Source organism: Elephantulus edwardii, unplaced genomic scaffold, assembly GCF_000299155.1.
Source record: "Elephantulus edwardii isolate Elephantulus edwardi_28Jun2011 unplaced genomic scaffold, EleEdw1.0 scaffold00192, whole genome shotgun sequence".
In the NCBI taxonomy this organism is placed as follows: Eukaryota; Metazoa; Chordata; class Mammalia; order Macroscelidea; family Macroscelididae; genus Elephantulus; species Elephantulus edwardii.
The window spans coordinates 807,356-827,625 of NW_006399942.1; the positions used below are offsets into that span (position 1 = coordinate 807,356).

The 20,270-nt window shown below is 37.8% G+C and overlaps 1 protein-coding gene across 1 annotated transcript in view; it reads left to right on the forward strand.

Moving 5' to 3' along the window:
• Nucleotides 1–702: 702 nt before the first annotated feature.
• Nucleotides 703–20,270, forward strand: part of YTHDC1 (YTH domain containing 1) — a 34,073-nt gene continuing 14,505 nt past the window's right edge. The window contains exons 1-9 of the mRNA XM_006896834.1: nt 703–1,093; nt 10,556–10,657; nt 10,992–11,320; nt 11,442–11,847; nt 13,416–13,505; nt 13,974–14,027; nt 14,577–14,671; nt 17,591–17,699; nt 17,870–17,987. Coding sequence (XP_006896896.1) covers nt 1,066–1,093; nt 10,556–10,657; nt 10,992–11,320; nt 11,442–11,847; nt 13,416–13,505; nt 13,974–14,027; nt 14,577–14,671; nt 17,591–17,699; nt 17,870–17,987 — 1,331 coding nt within the window. The 5' untranslated portion in view covers nt 703–1,065. The remainder of the gene's footprint in view (nt 1,094–10,555; nt 10,658–10,991; nt 11,321–11,441; nt 11,848–13,415; nt 13,506–13,973; nt 14,028–14,576; nt 14,672–17,590; nt 17,700–17,869; nt 17,988–20,270) is intronic.

Below are 20,270 nucleotides of genomic sequence, written 5' to 3' on the forward strand. Positions count from 1 at the left end.
CTGGCAGCCAAAAGCCTTTTAAAATACGAGGCCAAATCTGATCTGCTCACTCAGAGCAAAGCAGAAGACACACCTTAGCAGAATCCAGCCGTCATCTTCCTAGCCTGGAAATAGCATGACATTATATAGGAAAGCCATTTTTACACACTTTTGTAGTTTCCTCATTTTCTTATTTATCAGTTGTATACTTCAGGGCCTAGCTAGTTGTTCAAACTAAGTTTGTTAAGTACATAATAAATCTATATTAAAAAATAATATAATTCCTTTCTCCAATTTTAAAAGAAAAACCTTGCATGATTTTGTGACAATAAAGTTGCACAATGCACTGTCTTTGATTAACTTAAAAACATCTCATACACCGAAAACAAAGTGATGGCTTCAACAGAGCGGGTCAGGTCTTGTTCTAATTAAGACTGATTATTAGCACTACATCTCGAGTACTGTGGTGCGTCTTAAGGCCAAAAAGCTCACAGACTTTACAACGCCCCAGTCTCTGTGCCAGGAGTCCTGGTGGAGCAATGCGTAACTAAGCGACGCCGTACAAAGGCCATAACCCAGGAACCCAATCGCGGGAAAGAAGTCGTCTCCTGGAAGGCGGGGCTACGAGGGGAGGAGAAACGTGATGACGCCACGATACTTCCTGTCTCCATCCCGACGCTCCGCCCCTTCTTGCACTATGACGTTTCCAGAGAAGAACGAAGCGTAAACAGCGCAGGGCACTTCGGGAGCGGGATTGTTTCACGCAGGAAGCAGTCTCCATTTTAGCGCCGCCCGCCGTCGCCATCTGTTTCCCTTCCCTCCCATTTTTCCCTGTCCTGTCCCCAAGGCGCTACGTGAAGGCTGGGTCTAGGCCGCAGGAGCTTGAAGTGAGAGAAGGGGAAAAGGGAGAAGGAGAAGAAGGGAGATAAGGGGTGAATCGCGAAGGGTGAGTGGTAGAGGCCGAGGTGTGAATCGCTCAGGCCCGCGGACGGACTGACGGACGGGCTCGTGCTCCTGTTGCCGCGGCTGCGGCGCCCGCGCGAGTCCCGTCGAAGCGGCAGCGGCAGCGGAAACGGGAGGAGAGCAATGGCGGCCGACAGCCGAGAGGAGAAAGGTTAGTGCGGAGATGGGTGACGGGCGGAGGCGGGGTTCGAGAGTGGGACGCCGAGGCCTTCGTCGTTGCGGGGGTGGGGGTGGGGATGTTGAGGTTGAGGAGGTTAACCTGCCTCGCGCTAAGCGGGTCGCCCCACCCAACACTCGGGGACTCACTGGAAAGGACTGTTCGTCCACTGTGTGGCCCAACACTCCGTTCTCGCCTGTGGGCTTTTTTCAGTCCACATTCCGCTCTTTATTCCCTGTTTAACTATTCAAGGCGTGATTAAAAGTTGCAGGCCGTGAGGTCTATTTTTTTGGAGGGTTATGCGGATGTAATAACGCGCATGCAGAGCACCACTTTCTGTTAGGCTACATTTGGAAAACCCTTAATGCCACAATAATAACTGCCAGTCTAGGAAATGAACGTGTATAGAAAGTCTTATTAGATGATTATTAATCCAAATTGGTATTTCATGTTAAACAATCAAAAAGAGTGACAAACATTGTTCAAGTTGTCATTTGTTTAACTAAATAAGTATTTTTAAAGGACACTTAGTGTTTACATCACTTTGACCAAAATATTTGAGTGTATCTACGACAAAGTACAAGCAGGAAAAATAAATGGGTGGAAGTTTGGAAACTTCGGGGAAAAGGGTTAAATTCTCTTGAAACTTGAAGAGAATATTGCTGGAATGAATTTTTTTTTTTTTTAAATAAAACAAAGCTTCCCTGTTTTGAAAGTGTTCAGATCCCTGATGAATATTTTTTGGTGTTAACCGTAAAATGTCTTTCGACTGATACAGTGATAGTCTTTCAAATGTGCTAGTTGATGGAAATTTGGCACGGCTGCTGATAAGTGACTGTTTGGGGTGGGTGTTTTAAAAATTGACTCCGAGTCAAGCTGCGTTAGGCCTGTGATCCTATTTGATTTGTACTGTTCTGCATCTAGAGAGTCTTCATGCTTCAGTGATCATGCACTTTAACAACAAATGGTTCCTATATTGCAGTCCTCAGGTTGCCAAAGATAGTTTATCTACTTTTCTAGATTCAGTCTTTCTCTATGCCTTTTTAAAAAAACTCCTAAAATAGCTTCGCTTTTGGAGGGATGTTTTGGCTTGGGGTTTTTTTTTTTTTCATTTGATTGTAGGTTCGTGTGTGTTTGTTTGTTTGTATGCATGTATGTATGTATATAAATGAACCCATCCTAGAATGTGGAAATTACGGAAGGATATCACTGACATCACATGCAAGCAAAATCCTGCTGAAAATTTTGCTGAAAAACGACTGGACTAGTACATCGATGAGAACTACCAGAAATAGAAGTTGGGGGTTTAGAAGAGGTTGTGGCACCAGAGAGATTATGATCGGTGTCAGATGGATCTTGGCAGAAAGCAGAGTACCAGGGGAATGTCTGTGTTTCATTGACAATGCAAAGACATTTGACTATGTGGATCACCAATTGTGGCTAACCTTAAGAAGAATCCTAGAACATTTGATTGTGCTCATGCGAAACTTATACTCAGACCTAGTAACAAGTACTGCTTGGTTCCAAATCAGAAAAGGAATGTGTTGGGGTGCATTCTATCTTCATACCTTTTCATTCTATATGAGGAACAGATCTTTCAGAGGCTGAGCTTTATGATGAAGATGTGGCATCTGGATTGGAGGAAGATTCATTAACAGCCTGTGTTATACAAGCGAACCTTGGTTTTTGCAACTGAAAAGGACCCAAAGCACTTGCTGCAGGTCAAGGAGTGTATATAGTCTTCAATATGGATTGAAGCTCAGCATCTGGAAAACAAAGATTCTCAACCACTGGGCCAATTGGCAGCACCATGATAAATGGAGCTTGAAGTTAATAAAATTATAGCTTACTCAGCTCAGCAATCAACACTCTTGGCACCAGCAGTCAGGAAATCATTCCACTGGGCAAATCTGTTGTCAGAGACAACAGGCAGGAATGATATCAGTGTCGAGATTAAGGTGCACCTAATCCAGACCATGGATTTTGCAGTTACTTGCTATACAGGGAGCTGAACAGTAACTAAGGATGACAGAAGAAGAATTAATGTCTTTGAGTTGTGCTAGACAAGAGTCTTGAACATATCATGGACTGCCAAGAAAACAAATGTCTATGTTGGAGAGGGTGAAAGCAAATTTTTCTCCTCAGAGGCTAGGATTTTGAAGCTCTCTCTCACATACTTTGTGCCTTTAGAGTTACGAGGGACCAGGCATTGGGGAAGAACATCATGCTTAGCAGTGTGGAGGGACAGCACAGGAGAGGAAGACCCCAGAGGAGATAGATTCAGTAATAATGGGAGTAGATGTATAGGAGTCAGTGAGACTGGCTCAGGATAGGTCAGACTTCAGAGGTGTTGCTACTAGTTGCAGGTGACTCAGTGGCACCTAACAACACAACAAAAACCATAGCACATCATTTCAGGTGTCCTACTGTACCTATGTGGATAATGGGTTTGTTTGTTTGTTTGTTTGTTTTTTGTTATTGTGAAATTGTAGTAATACTTCTTAGTTTTGAGAATCAAGTTATTTTGAAATACAAATAACTCATGATTCAAAGAATGGAATTTGGGAGTTAAATTTTTCTTGATTCAAGTCTGCCTGGGAATCTACATATATTACTTGATTTCTATGCATGTTAATTTTGTCTATAAGATGGGAATAGTAAGCAGGTAGTTACGAGATTGAGTTAATGAGCAGTGCTTACATAACAGTTCATAAAGTCATAAAACCTTCCTTTACCTTAACTGTTTTCTGTCCTCTCCTAGTTCTGTATTTCTACATGTCTGGATAACTACAAACTATTCTTAGGCTTTCTGATTTCAGCCACTTTTCTGTAACATGTGTCTTCTGTGAACAACTACGTAGTTTATCTTTAAAAAACCAAAACAAAACAGCCTGATTTTTAAAAAAAAAAAAACAAACCAAAAACTATGCATAAATGAAATTTTGTAATACAAGGTTAAACTACTTTCTTCAATTTTCTAAAGTTCTTGTCTAACATATTATCATTGTTTCTACTTTCTAAATTGCATTTGGGAGAAAATAGACGTCAATTTATAAAATAATAGATCCTGATTGAAAAGAGGAAGCATTCCATCAGAGAGTTGCTCCTCATTAGAAATGATGGATATTTGTCACCCGTGAACTGCCCTTGTGTCACTTTGGATTCTCATGGTTTGCAGAGCTATGAATCCTAGCAGAAGGAAATGGCCCGTTTTCTGTCTTATAACAGTATGGACTGAAGCTCAATGTCAAGAAGACAAAGATTCTTACCACTGGACCTATTGGTAGCATCAGGATGGATGACGAAGAGATTGAGATTGTTCACAGCCTCAGTTTGCTCGGCTCCACAGTCAACACTCTTGGCACCAGCAGCCAGGAAATCAAAAAACGTATTGCGATGGGAAAGTCTGCTGTTAGGTACCTCTCTAAAGTACTCAAGAGCAAGGGTGTCTTTCTGGAGACTAAGGTGCGCCTGACACAGGCCATGGTCTTTGCAATCACTTTTTATGCATCAGAGAGTTGGACAGTGACTAGGGAAGACAGAAGGAGAATTGATGTCTTTGATCTGTGGTGCTGGAGAAGAGTATTGAATGTACCATAGACTGCCAAGAAAACAAACAGATTCATCCTGGAAAGGGTTAAACCAGGCTACTCCTTGGAGGCAAGGAGTCTGGGTCTTCATCTGACATACTTTGGGCATGTTGCAAGGAGGGACAGGTCCTTGGAGGGGGACGTCATGCTTGGGAGGGTGGAGGGACAGCTCAGGAGGGGCAGACCCTCTATGAGATGTATTGATTCAGTGACTGGGGTAATCGGGATGGGTGTGTCAGAGGCAGTGCGATTGGCACAGGATAGAGCAGGGTTTAGGGCTGTTGTACATAGGGTTGCTATGAGTCACAAACGACTCGATGGCACATAACAACAACAAATAGCTGGTGTATTGGAACCGCTCATAGTAACACTGCATGGCCTGTGGGATTAGCAGGTTAGCAGTGCAGCTCCCTGGAGTCCAAACATCCAGACTCTCTATAAATATATGTTGTTAAGTTCTATTCAGTCAAGTGCTACACATTATTTGAACAAGAAACACGAACTCTGCCCTATGAGATCCTTATCACGTCTGACACATTTGAACATCTCTGAGTATATAAAGATGGTATTTAATTTTGGGGAGCACTGGTGATGTAGGCCACTAACGGAAAGGTCAGTAGTTTCAATCACTTTCCTATTAAGATTGGTTATTTTTAAAATTATCCCGATGAGTAGAATCAGCTGTCAGGCTGTGGATATAGTTTTGTTTTTTGGTACATTGCGTTTAATACCAAGTTTTTTTGGTAAAGTTGACAATCCTGAGATTTTCGTGTTTATGTCCTTTATATAGGTGGTTTGCCATTTTATTTTGCTGTCTTCTTTCCCCATGAAATCCAGATGTTGTCTTTGGAGGTTGTCTTTTTGCAATTCTGTGTACTAGAGACTGGAGGCCCTTGGTGGAGGTGGCTGATTAAGATACTGTTCTTGTCTTGAAACAGTTGATTATTGTTGTTTTGTACTGTTGGGTCAGAACCAACCCATAGCAGACCCTCCTGCAGCTTTTCAGAGGCAGTTAATCACAGGGGAGGAGATTGACTCTCTTCTCCCGTGGAACACCAGGTGGATTTGAATGTGACTTTAGGTTTGCAGCACAGCATCTTAACACTTAAGTTATAGCAAGCCCTACCCTATCCCTGCCCTTTCCTACCTCCATCCAACCAAGTTAGAGTGGATTTAACAGCAGAGATAGGAATTTCAGTACTAGCAAGTATGAGAAAGCAAGGAGTGTAGGGCTTATCCTTCTCGGCCAAAGACTCCTGTGCCAGTGAGACAGAGCTGACTTGGGACTGCTACTCCATGGAAGGAACTAAAGCCAAAGACTTTCACTTGGGCTTGCTGGAGGACTGAGAGAAGACACCATAATTGGTGGGATTAAGGGTAATTTTGTAACACTGACATACACCCTGAGGCTGACGGTAAAAGAATGAATACCATGGAAAAGCTGTCATTATATCCTGCTGCAACCTGAATGGTAACCTGTTAACCTCACTAATAAATCCCATAACAATGGGTTCTGTGTGTTCATTACAGTGGATTTTGGACCTGGTAGAGCAGCAGTAAGATTGGTTTTGGAATTAGAAGTAGGTAAAGGAGTGTGGAGACCATGTCAGACTTTATAAGACTTGGTTTTCTGCTGTTGGTGTTAATAATGGAGACAGTTCCCTTTTGTGGTGTTAGTGGCCACATACAACCATCCTCATACTGGCTATATACTCTTAACAGCAGTGTTAAAACAACAGGAACAAAATCCCTCCAAATACATTCTGTGATTACACATTATTAGTAAATTAAGTTTTTATTTCATGACATGACATAAATACAGAGTCTCTTATGCTAAACCTGATCATAGAATACCTTCTATCTGTCTTAACAAACTTATCAAGACTGCTCCAATGGGTTGTTTTTAGGGCTCGTCTATATATATGTATATAAATAAGCAGTTTTTTAACCTAGTGAGAGGAGTTGTGGTTTGAGTCCTTCAACTCCTCTTTTCTGGGGTGATTTACGGCCTCTTTATGGGTTGGTTTTGTTCTGATTTGATAACAATAATAACCAAATACTCCTTTAAAAATTAATAGAAGCTACTATGCTAATCCTCCCCACTTCCCTCCACCCGCCCAACACATACACAAACAAATTTAGAAGTTTTAAGATTTGTATTTTTGTATTAGATCCTTGGAGTTTAAAAAAAAAACAGCACATCACAGGGTTAGATTCAGCCTGCATTCTATTAGTGTACAACTTTTGATTTTTTTTTTTCCTATTATAACTTTTTTTAAAAAAAATCATTCATTGTTGCACATTTTCTTTCTTCCTCTATAACTTTGAGTAGATTTGCATTTTAACTTTAGTTGGAAATAACGGTTTGAAGCATTTTATGTTTCATTTGATTTAATTTGCTCCTCTGAGAGTCCTTGACACTTGGGTGCCTTTCATCCTCTCTCCAAGTTCATAGGGTTTCCAGAGGCAAGCTATTATGGAAATGGATGCCACTCCTCCTCCTACGCTTGTTTAATCGGGGAGCTCCACCCCACTCTTAGTCCGCATTGGGTAGCCAACCATTAACGCATTTGACACATCCATGTCACCAGGTTCAGCCTCACAGCAACCACAAGTGACCGTGGGACAGCAACTTATACACCAGGGCTATACAACCTAGAGGAATGTCTGAACTTAGCAAAAAAGTATTGATTGCGAAGTTTTAAAGTCTAGAAAATGGTGTTAAGATTATTTTATAGTCTGAATTGTAACTTGACATTCACTAACCTTTGTTCCTTTTACTGTTGATAATAGGCTCTCTGGTCGCCTGATGTTAAGAATCTGTGCTATCAACCCAAAAGCCTATGGTTCAAATCTATTATTTGCTCCACAAGGGAAAGATGAATAGTCTCCTCTCATGTGATTTATAGCCTCTGAAAACCTGCTGGGGGTCAGTAATGAGTTGATTCCAACTTGACACAATAGAGTGTTGCTATAATAAGATTGTGAAATTAGACTCCTTGTTATTATTCCAAGTCATGTCAGAACCATTTCATATCTAACTGTGCAGCAGGTTTTCAAAGGCTGTAAACCACACAGAAGATTGCCTACCTTTTACCCTGGGAGCAGCTGGCGGATTTGTGCCTAGGGGCATGGTTTTAGGATTAGCTGTGCTGTCTCTACAGACTACTTCATCAGAGCTTCCGTCTTCTAAAAAACAGTATGCCAGTGTGCTTTTTTTTAAATAGAAGTTTCAGAGAGCACTAAAATATTTTCTTATTTAATAAAGCAAATAGTTCAAAGTACACAAAATTTACTTTTTTTAGCTATGATTGGTCAGAAGCAAAAAATTAAATTTGCCTTATAACCCTTTGTGTAACCTTTCACAGTGGCCCTTTAAAACCATTTAGTTATAAAGAACATGCTCGAAATTTGTAACAAAAATTCTTAAACCGCCTTAACAGTCTTAAGTATATGTGGAAGTAGTGCTAGTGGTATAGGTTAAAGAATTCAGATGCTAAATTAAGGTCAAGTATTTGAACCCAAAATCTGTTCTGTGAGCCAAAGACCAGACAGGCACTTTCTGTAAGATTTACAGCCTTAGGAAAAGGATACCTGAAGGCAGTTCTATGTGGACAAAAGGTGACTGGCTGAATTTCTCTTTCAGTGTATATGTGTTTACATGTGCAGATAGGCATTTGTACGTGCATATACATACCTCCTCAACCCTTCCACCAGTCCCACCCCCAGCTGTTTGACTGTTGTAGATATGATATCCCTTTATCCTATAAATACTTCAGTATGTAATTTCTAAAACTGGGAATTATTAAAATTGGAAAATAAACAAAAACAAGGCTCCCAAGAGTTGACTGCATACCAATTGATTTATTTCAACAAACAGATGTTGCCCTGGATGTTCTCACTAAGTTGTGCCAAGAAATCTGGAGAACAGTCAGCTGGCCAACTGACTGGAAGAGATAGATATTTGTTCCCATTCCAAAGAAAGGTGACTCAACAGAGTGTGGAAATTATTGAACAATATCATTGATATCACATGCAAGCAAGATTCTGCTGAAAATTACCCAAAAACGTTTGGAACAATATGTCAGCAGAGAACTGCCAACTTTGCAGGCTGGATTTAGAAGGGATTGCAGTACTAAGGATATTATAGCTAATGTTAGATGGATCTTGGCAGAAAGCAAGAGAATAACAGAAGAATGTCTACCTGTGCTTCATTGACTATGCAAAGGCTTTTGACTGTGTGGATCACAATAAGCTGTGGTTGACTCTTGAGAAGAATGGGAATCCCTGAACATTTGATCGTGCTAATGCAAAACCTATACTTGGACCAAGAGGCAGTCAGAAGAGAGCAGGGAGACACTGGATGGTTCAAAATCAAGAAAGGGGTCCATCAGGGACGTATTTTGTCTCCATACCTTTTCCATCTGTATGCAGAACAGATCATCCGAGACCCTGGGCTGTATGAGGAGGAATGTAGCATTAGGATTGGTGGAAGAATCATCAACAACCTGTGTTATGCAGATGACAACCCTGATTGCTGAAACTGAGGAGGACCTGAAGCGCTTGCTGCAGAAGGTCAAGGACTGCAGTCTTCAGTAAGGATTGAAGCTCAGTATCAAGAAAACAAAGGCTCTCACCACTGGGCTGATTTGCAGCATCAGTATGGATGGTGAAGAGAGTGAGATCAAGTTAACAGTTTTAGTTTACTTGGCTCCACAGTCACCACTCTTGGTAACAGCAGCCAGGAAATCAGGAGACGAATTGCATTGGGAAAGTCAGATGTGAGGGACCTCTCAAACTACTGAAGTGCAACAAAGTCTGGCTGGAGACTAAGGTGCTCCTGATCCAGGCTATAGTCTTTGCAATTACGTGCTATGCATTGGAGAGTTGGACAGTGAATAGGATGATAGAAAGATAATTGATACCTTTGAGTTGTGGTGCTGGAGAAGTGTGTTAAATATACCATGGACTGCTAGGAGAAGAAACAGGTTTGTCCTGGAGAGGGTGAAGCCAGAATGTTCCCTGGAGTCTCAAGAATTCTGAAGCTTCGTCTGACATACTTTGGGCATGTTGTGAGGAGCGACTGGTCCTTGGAGAGGGACATCATGTTTGGGAGAGTGGAGGGGGATGGTACAGGAGAGGAAGACCCTCAATGAGATGGATCTAATCTGTAAGTGGAGTGATGGGAATGAATGTATTTGAGACAGTGAAGGTGGCATAGGATGGAACAGCGTTTAGGGCTCTTGTACATAGGGTCGCTATGAGTCGCAAACGACTCGACAGCACATAACAACAACATACCATAATCTCCCATTTCACATTTTTTCCCAGCTATATCTTAAATTTTCCTGAATCCATTTGTCATCTGTTCTTAGTAGTCTTTAGTCTGGGATAGTCTCAGTATTTGTGTTTCATGACATTTACATTTTCGGACAAGGGATTTATTTTTTTGAATGCTCTTTAATTTAGGCTTAGCTGATACTCCTTCATGATTGGATTAAAAATTCATACTTTACGTAGGGAAAGCAAATATTGTATTATTCTAGTCAGTGTCACCAGAAAGCCCTTGGTGTTATTTTGCCCCACTGTTGATAACTTATGTTCGATTATGTCAGCTTTTGTCTTGCAGTGTTAATCCACTGGAGAGTCAAATTTTTCATTATAATCAGTAAGTGACTTTGAGGGAATATATAACTCTTAACTCCATAGAGTGCATATTGCTGACTTTGTAGACCAGTACTTTGTACCATTTTTTTAAAAAATAATTTTTATTACCACTATACTCATATACTTCCATGAGCTCACCAAAGTAAGTTTTTAAAAATAAATGTTTAATTATACTAATTTTGCCCCTCCCACCCCTCAGATGGAGAACTTAATGTTCTCGATGATATTTTGACTGAAGTACCAGAACAGGATGATGAACTGTATAACCCAGAAAGTGAACAAGATAAAAACGAGAAAAAGGGTATGTAGATTTTTTGTTTTGGTAAAATAGCAACACTATAAATAAGATTTAATTTCTGAAGACAGTTACCAGCTTTTATTCTTTTTCCTTGATTTTAGTTGACACTAAAATAGAAAAAAATTGTAACTGTATTTCCCCCATGAGATTTTTCAAATATATGGAATGAATTAATGTATTTTAAAGCTATTTTTCATTACAGAATAACTTTAGAAAATATGTTTCAGAAGACATTTTAAAGAAATTATATTTCCTCTCCCTGATGTATGTTATAGTAATGTTTTTGTGAGATAGAATACCACAACATTTTTATGTCTTTTTAAATCATATTTTTAAGGATCAAAGAGAAAAAGTGACCGAATGGAATCGACTGATACCAAGCGACAAAAGCCTTCTGTTCATTCAAGACAATTACTTTCAAAGCCACTGAGCTCATCTGTTAGTAATAACAAAAGAATAGTTAGTACAAAAGGAAAGTCTGTGGCAGAGTACAAAAATGAGGAATATCAAAGATCTGAAAGAAATAAGCGTCTAGATGCTGATCGCAAGATCCGCTTATCAAGCAGTGCATCCAGAGAAACTTACAAGAGTCAAACAGAAAAGACTTGTCTTCGGAAAAGGGATCCTGAAAGGAGGGCCAAATCCCCAACACCAGATGATTCTGAGGTAGTAAATGTTATTGCAGATATAAAACAAAACACAATTCTTTTGAGGCTTTTAGAACTATATATTCACCCTGACCATGTTTGTTATATGACTGCTGATTCCCTTTTTCTTTAAACATCAGAGAATTGGACTTGATGAGGATAGACGTGCAAGCAGATCCAGCCAGTCTTCTAAAGAAGAAATGAACTCTGAAGAATATGGTTCGGACCATGAGACTGGCAGCAGTGCTTCCTCTGATGAGCAGGGCAACAACACGGAGAATGAGGAGGAAGGAGTGGAAGAAGATGTGGAGGAAGATGAAGAGGTAGAAGAAGATGCTGAGGAAGATGAAGTAGATGAAGATGTAGAGGAGGAGGAGGAGGAGGAGGAGGAAGAAGAAGAGGAAGAAGAATATGAACAGGATGAGAGAGACCAGAAGGAAGAAGGAAATGATTATGACACGCGAAGTGAGGCTAGTGACTCAGATTCTGAATCCGTTTCCTTCACAGATGGATCTGTCAGATCGGGTTCAGGCACAGATGGATCAGGTACTGTTTTTAACATGTAAAATGTTACCCTTTTAAAAATGTTATTTGTTCTTAAATAAGGTTTAAATTATTTTTCTGAAGAAAACAGATGTTAATAAGAATTATCTTTATATTTGCTCTTGAGTTATAAATTTATTTGAATTTTAAGATTTACAAATTGTGTTATAAATGCACACAAATCTGACTTTTGTAGTAAGGAATTATATGTCAGGGTTTAATGTTCTAAGTTTTTTTGGGTTATTTTTTTTTTCCCATTTTTAATCTTGAAAATTCTTAAAAGTTTCATACCAGTTGACCAAAAAATGCTTATTTTTAATAATGATAAACTTGACATGAGGAGCCATTGTAGCACAGCAGTTAAGTGCTTAGCTTCTAATAGAGATCAGCAGTTTGAATCCAGCATCTGGTCTGCAGGAAAAAGATTAATTCATTTGCTTCCATAAAAATACATAGCCTAGGGAGAGAGTGGGGTATATTTAATGTATTCATGTATTATCTGTCCACTATGAATTTTGATTATTTTCTTAGTAAAATGAATGCCTTTTACGTTTGAGAACTTTTAATTCTTATTTTTTATTTGACTTTAGAATCTACTGAGATCTAGGACATTAGGGTGTTTGTTGTTAGGTGCCCTGTTGTCTACTGTGACTTCAGGAGTGACCCTTTGAACAATAGCTTAGAACCTTGCCTTATCATGAGCCATCCTCATAATTTCTAACATACTTGAGCTTATTGCTGCAGTCACTTGGGTCAGTCTAACTCATTGAAGATTGTTCTTGTACTCACCCTCTACATTTCTGATGATGATGGCTTTTTCTAAGAACTGGCCCCTCCTGCAGACGTGCCCAGAGTATGTAAGACTTAAGTTTCACTGTTCTTGTCTCTGGGCAGTACAACCTGGATTGTGCTACTACCTTCAAGACAGCTTTGTTTGTTCCTTTGGCAGTCAGTGGCATTTTTAATACCCTTTACCAACAAAATTCAGAGGCATTGATTATTTCTCAGTTATCCTTACTCATTGTCCAATTTTCAGAGGCATAGGAAGCAATTGAAAGTATAGTGACTTGCATCAGGCATATCTTAGCTTTAAAACTCTTGTAAGGAGCATGGATATTTAGAGTCTCTAGGTGATAGAATAATATAGGCAACTAATTTAAATGTTGGAGATTTGATGCCAGAGCCCATCTGGAGGCACTTAATAAGACTTTATGACTTGTTTCCTGAAAACAACTGTTGAACATTGTGGAGACATACAGGTCTACTCCAATTCAAATGGGTTTGCCATTAGTGGGAATCTACTTCATGGCAACTGGTCTTTATATGTGAATCATAAATTCCTGATTTTGCATATGTAGCCATGTATTACCTGATTGAAATAGATATGTGAAACAGTAAAATATTCTTTAGATTCTTATTCTGAGGAAAATGAGGGGCCATGAGAAAGATAGTGGCATACTTAAATGTGCTAAAAAGCCAAGCACATAATTTTACACTGTAGTTCCAGTATTTGTTAGTTGCTGCATTGTGATTTATTTTTAAAAAAAAAATATTGTTCCATTTCCTTTTAGATGAGAAAAAGAAGGAAAGGAAGAGAGCTAGAGGCATATCTCCAATTGTTTTTGATAGAAGTGGGAGCTCTGCATCTGAATCATATGCAGGTATTCTCATACTACTGTTGCTATATTTAACTGGCTCGATTGTAGTCTGCTGTGAAAACTAGTTTAGTGTGAATTTGTTGATGTCTATTAGTATTGATTTTTGGCATGTTTAATGTAGTATTTCTAGAGGAAACTAAGCTTTTTCTTATTTTAATCTTGTTCTGTTATTGCTTAAGTGGAATTTTCAGTTTTTTTGTTTTAAATTTTGTTTTGGAAGATGATGATTCAGTGACTAGTTTTCTGAGTGGGAAACTGTTCAAATACATATATTTATAAAAACCCAAAAATCCAAACAACCCAAAAAAACCCAAAACACTCGTACACATTGAGAAGTATTTTATTGTGTGTGTGGGTGCGCCAGGAAGAATTAATTTGTCTTGAATGAGAATATATGTAACAAGACTGTAGAAATTTTGTCGTATCTCTATTGAAGCTCAATCTGAACAAATGTACTTTGGCTAAATACAGGTTCAGAAAAGAAGCATGAGAAATTATCATCTTCCGTTCGTGCTGTCCGAAAAGGTATCATTTAAATTTGAAATTGTTTTTCATTGCATGCTGCATAAAGCTCTTTTTTTTCCTTATTGATTCTTCACTAGTAGTTGTTTTCAATGTAGTAATGTTCCGATATATTGCATTTAAGGGTGGGTGGTTATAATGTAGCCTTACATAGCCTCTCTGTCTACTTATAACATCTTATAGAATTTTAGGATAATTTCATATTTAGTTATTATATGATTGGTATATATGTAAAATAGCATAATGGTCAATTGATAGTCTTCCAGTAAGTTAGTCTGTAAGACTTGGAAACCATTTTATACTTATATGTTACCTCATATATCGGAACATCACTAGATTAGATTTAACTTTGCAGACTGCTGAAGTAGCTTTGACTGCTATAGTAGCTTTGCATTTTTATGTGTGGCTTAGCTTTTCAGGTTATATGGGTAATTTTGAATTTTAATATTTTAATTGGGTTATGGAGGGCTAATTCAGTTTAGTATAGTCTGTATGCCTTTATGTAATTATGGCCTATAGTTAATCAACTTGAATTTCTTCCCTCCCCTCCAGATCAAACAAGTAAACTCAAATATGTCCTTCAGGATGCAAGATTTTTCCTCATAAAGAGTAACAACCATGAGAATGTGTCTCTTGCCAAAGCTAAGGTATTAGCTTCAGCTCTATTAAAATGAACCTGATCCTTAAGTTTGCTAGTGGAAAGTTAGACTTTTGAGTATTGTAAGTTACACTATTGAATTTTCACAGCCATGTTGTTATATGATTTGGTGGCTGATTAAGTAACCATTTAGTGGTAAATTTAGGTTTAAAAATGATACTGGAAGTTAAAATACTTAATAATTGATGGTAAATTTTTATATTATGAATGATGTGTCTTGATTTTTGGGTTTTTAGTAAATTTTTGTATTGTGTTAACATCTTTATACAAATTTTTAAAATTAGGAATTTTGTTTTTGCTAAAAGGGAAAATAACAGATTTGTTCTATCTTACCAGACATACTCTCTTAACTGCAGTTTTTCACATTTTGTTGCATTTACAAAGTAAAATTATGCAACTGACCTTGTTGTTAGCTGTTTTCAAGTAAACTGTGACTCACAGTGACCCTTGAAACAACAAAATTGAACCGTACACTGTCCTGCTCCATCTTCGCAATCATTGTCATGCTCAACCCATTATGGCAGTCACTGTCAATCCATCTTGTTGATAACAGATCTTGGTAGAAAAATTCCATTGGTGGCATTGAACTTTAGCAACTTGCTTTTATCTGCCTTGAGATTGTTTTTAAATGAAGCTATTATGAAAAGTTATTTTAAGTTTTCAATTAACATCCTTAGTACTAGCAGTCAGGAAACAAGGAGACACATTGCCCCGGGAAAATCTGTAGGTAGACCTCTCCAAATTTTAGGGGAGTAATGATGTCACTTTAAGGACTAAGGTGTACCAGCCTCAGGACATGGTCTTTCTGATTACTTACTGTGCACCTGAGAGCTGGACAATGAATAAAAATGACAGGAAAAGAATTGATGTCTTTGAGCTGTGGTGTTGGAGAAATGCACTGAACATGGATGGCCAAGAGAACAAACAGATAATGTCTTGGAGACAGTTCAGCCAGAGTGCTCTTTAGTATGCCTCACATACTTTGGGCATGTTCCTAGGAGGGGCTGTTCCTTTGAGAAAGACATGATGCTAAGAATGGAGGAGGGTTGGCGAAGGAGAGGAAGACCCACAACTAGGTGGATTGACATAGCTGCTCCAGTGGGTTCTTGTGTGTCAGGATGGTGCAGGATAGAATAGGGTTCAGATCTTTTGTTCATAGGCTTACTGTGAGTTGTACTCAGTGGCACCCAACAAGACAACATTATGAAAATTTACTTATAGGTAAAGGGGGAAGAATTATTTTAATTCCTCATTTCAAACTTTACAGAAGAGTTGCCTTTTAAGATGTAGAATGTGGTACACAACTAATTTCTCGATGTATGGGTTAGGTAAAAATAAGTGTGTTACTGCAAGTAAATGCCTTGCTTTAAAATGGATTTTGTAGTCTTTCTCCTTAATATTAGAAACTTTAAAATGTGAGTCTTCATATTCTGTATTTTTAATTAGATTCAAGATTACCTATCAAACCTTAAAGCGACTATACTATAATAACCTGCCTAGTGTTTCTTTGCTCTGGTGCTATAAGTAGTCTCTGGGGAGATGTGCTGCTAACCCAAAGGCAGCAACACTTTTCTGGCAGCTCAAATCCACCATTGACTCCATAGGAGAAAGATAGTCAAGCATCAAAAAACCCACTGTAAGGTCAGATATAAATCAACTCTGATTTGACACCATTTTTCTTTTTTTTTTTAATGGTCTCTGACTTGCCTTTACTGTGAACGTAAGTCCAGCTTTAGTTAATTTAAAAAAAAAAAGTCAAAATACTAATTTATAAAAGCGGGGATTCAGTGAAGCTGTCAGATTCATAGCCAGAGAGCACCAGGAAGAGGACCTCACATCTATGAAGAGTGATGCCTCCAAGGAGATGAGCAGCTTTTTGTAGATATCCTGTGTGCCCTTGGTAGAGATAGCTCGTAAATGAAGGACCAGGCAGTGAAGAACATGTCAATGGCCAGCAGAACCACGATCATATGGGGGAAGACATCTGGATTCCCTAGCCTGGTATCCTAGCCTGATATCTCTACTCATGGCCTCAAGCTCCATTTTCCCAGGTTCTGAGTAAGATGCTGCTTTGCTACTACAAATGATTTTTTTTGAGTGAGTGAGATTTTTTTCTGTTGTTCAGCTCATGGCAGAAGTAATTAAATACTTTGTTTAAATGCAGAGTTCTAGTTTGAATGAAAAAGGTTGATATTAGAATTAAAGATTTCACTGTATCATTTCTTCATTTTCTATCTTCCAAGAATGAAAATTTGATTAAAATGCTTATGAAATTCTCTTCTGAGTATCGAAGATGTAAAATAGACTTTCAAACTACTAACTTCTAAAAACTTAAATAAGAAAACTGAGAAATACAACTTTCACATTTTAAAAAATTTTTTTTCTTTTCAAAAGAGATGTTATATAATTTGTAATTCACATTGACGCAGTATATTTGCTGTATTCAGTCATTGTAATTTCAAAGTAATTTTAGGTGATTGGCTCTATTAATATTAAAAGTTCAGATTTGACTCCATACTGTAGTGACTATTTATTTTAAAGTTAATGTACTTTTGAGTTGAATTTGACTCATAGCTGATTCTCCAGTAATTTTTCAGTGACTATGTATTATATAGACGATTTGCCATTTTTTTCTCATAGTGATATTATAGGGACTAGTAATTTTATCCACATTTCTATTCGGCTTTTTATAAATTTGATCCTGTGTTCTCCTTCCCTCTTTTTGGTTATTGTGAGTTAAGTTTTACAGAGCACATTAGTTTCTTGTTCAACAGTACTTTATTATTTTGCCAATTGATCAAGTATTGTAGCTTGAATTTAAAATGGATAATAATCAGTAGACTTAATTTTTTGCAGAGACATAAATTATGTAGGTTAAAGTTTATTGTCTTTACTTTTTTTTGCGTAGGGTGTATGGTCCACACTACCTGTAAATGAGAAGAAATTAAATGTTGCATTCAGATCTGCGAGGAGTGTTATCTTGATATTTTCTGTAAGAGAAAGTGGAAAATTTCAGGGTAAGATTAAAAATTTTTATATTAAAAAGTTAAATTGCTGTAGAGTATCTTGTGACTTGACTCTCGCTTTGCAAGATTTCTTCATAAACACTCGGTAAATCTCATAGTTTTATCATTTAAGAATTGTTTTACAGCCATCTAATTATTATGGTATGATTTGATTCTCTTAGGGTTTGCAAGACTTTCTTCAGAATCACATCATGGAGGATCCCCTATACACTGGGTGCTTCCAGCAGGGATGAATGCTAAAATGTTGGGAGGTGTCTTTAAAATTGACTGGATTTGCAGGTATGTTACATGTTTTTATTATGTTTCACTGGTGGGGAAGGTTTAGGTTATAGAGGTGAGAAAGGAGCTACCCTTTTATGGTTAGTAAAGATAAATAGTAGTAAGGATCACCCTAAGAACTTAAACCCTTATGTAATACAAAGATGCATGAGCAATAATACATTGTTAATAGTATGTTAGATTATTAATAGAGTTGCAGAAATTTATGCTTTCAAATGTTAAGCAAACTGATTTGTAATATACAGAAAGAATTGTCTGTAACAGAGATTTTCACTATAACACATTATATTTAATAGGAAATAATTTTTAATGTTAGGTTAGTAAGAGTATAGTTATTTAGAAAGTAAAAATCTGATGACAGTTTATAAGGGAATATAGTTCCTCATTGTTGTTAGGTGCTGTTTAGACTAGTACTTACTATGATCCTGTGAAAAACAGATTTTGATCTTTGCCTTATCTTGAAGCATCTTCACAATCTGTTATACTTGAGCTCGTTGTTACAATCACTGTGTCAGTCTTTCTCAGTGAGAGTTTCTCAAGGACAAAAATCTTTTTATAAAGTACAAGTTTTTTACAGGAACATAGTAATTTTTGTTTATTATTTTTTTAGTATGATTAAATAGACCAGAAGGAGAGTTGTGTATGTTTCTATAATATTACAGTAACATTGGAAAATATTTGGGAGGTCATACTCAGTTGAGAACAGAGAAGGACATAACCATTTCAGATTGGCAACAGTATTTTTTCTTTTTAAAACAATTATATTTTATAGTGAAAAGTGTGTGTGTGTGTAGATATATTTGCCAGTTTAGCCATTTATAAATGTATAGTGGCATTAATTACTTTAATAATCTTGTGTTACCATTGTGTACTATCAAGTTTGAATAGACCGTTGGCTGGCCCTCTTGTGGATTTTCGGAGGCAATTAATCAAATGGGAGAAGATTGCTCATTCTTCCCCTGCAGAGCAACTGGGGCCTTCGGGATTTCACACAGCTTTTTACCAGTAGGCCACCAGAGCTCCCTGTTTTACCATTACTGCTGTCAATTTGAAATATTTTACATTATCCTAAATAGAAGCTGTATTCCTTCAGTGATAATTCCTTTTCAGGTCACATAGAACCTGAAAAAAAAGATTTTTTTTCCTCCAAAACTCATAATAGCATAAAATATGGACTGTTAACCAAGAAATTGGCAATTTGAACCCACAGGAAGAAAAATGAGAGTCTCCTTCCTTCTATTAAGATTTACACTGTTAGGAACTCATTGTAAGGTTGTGATTAATTTAATGGTGGTCATTGTTGTTATGTACCTTAGAGTAGAACCAGTTCTATAGTTGACCCTCCAGCAGGTTTTCAGAGACAGTTAATCACATGGGAGGAGGACTGCTCAGCTTTCTGCTTTGGAGCATATGGTAGATTGGAGCTAGGTGCCTTTGGGTTTGCAGGGCAGCTTTAACCGAAATAGATGAGCAGTCTCATCCTTTGTGACTAACCCTGGAAAAAGCAATGGAGATTATACAATGAGTGGTGTATACAAATTTTATTAAATTTATTTTTATTTTATTTAAATTTCATTATATTTCCAATATTAACTATTGACTAGAAATGCTTAGGGGTTTTGTCATCAGTAATGACTATGAGATTATGATAGACATCCTTTAGATCTAAACCCCTTCTTCCATCCACCAAACTTTGTGACCCAGTGATTTTTTTCCCCCCCTGCCCTTGACTTTCTCTGCTTCCCCCCTTAAACTTTGATACACATCTTCCTAGTTATCCTTCTGCTGTGGTCTTATGCAATATGTGTCCTTAAAAGACTTGAGTTCATTCAGTATAATGCTCTTCATCTTGCCCTGGTTGCATAGTGTTGTTCAGAATTGTTGCTCCTGAGTGCTGCATATGCATAGTATTCCATTGTGTGACTAGACCACAGTTTCTCAGTTCATTGGTTTGTTACTGGACATTTGAGCTGTTCTATGTTCACGCAATTGTGAATAACAACTGCCATGAGCATTAGTTTATCTATGTTAATTTTTAATGAGATTGGAAATAATGTAAAGTTTGAGTGTTTTGAAAATTGTCACAGGGTTAGAATAAACGATACGTAACGTGTATATTCATAGAGTCATTGCAGCAGTTTTTTTTTTCTTAAAGGGCAATTTCATTTCTAGTACCATCTTGATCAGAGGTTTATTGTGCTTTTTTATCTCTCCACTTCTTAAAATAATTTTGCATTTTCCTCCTCAACCTGAACCTCTGTTCAAAGAATTTTATAGGTCCCT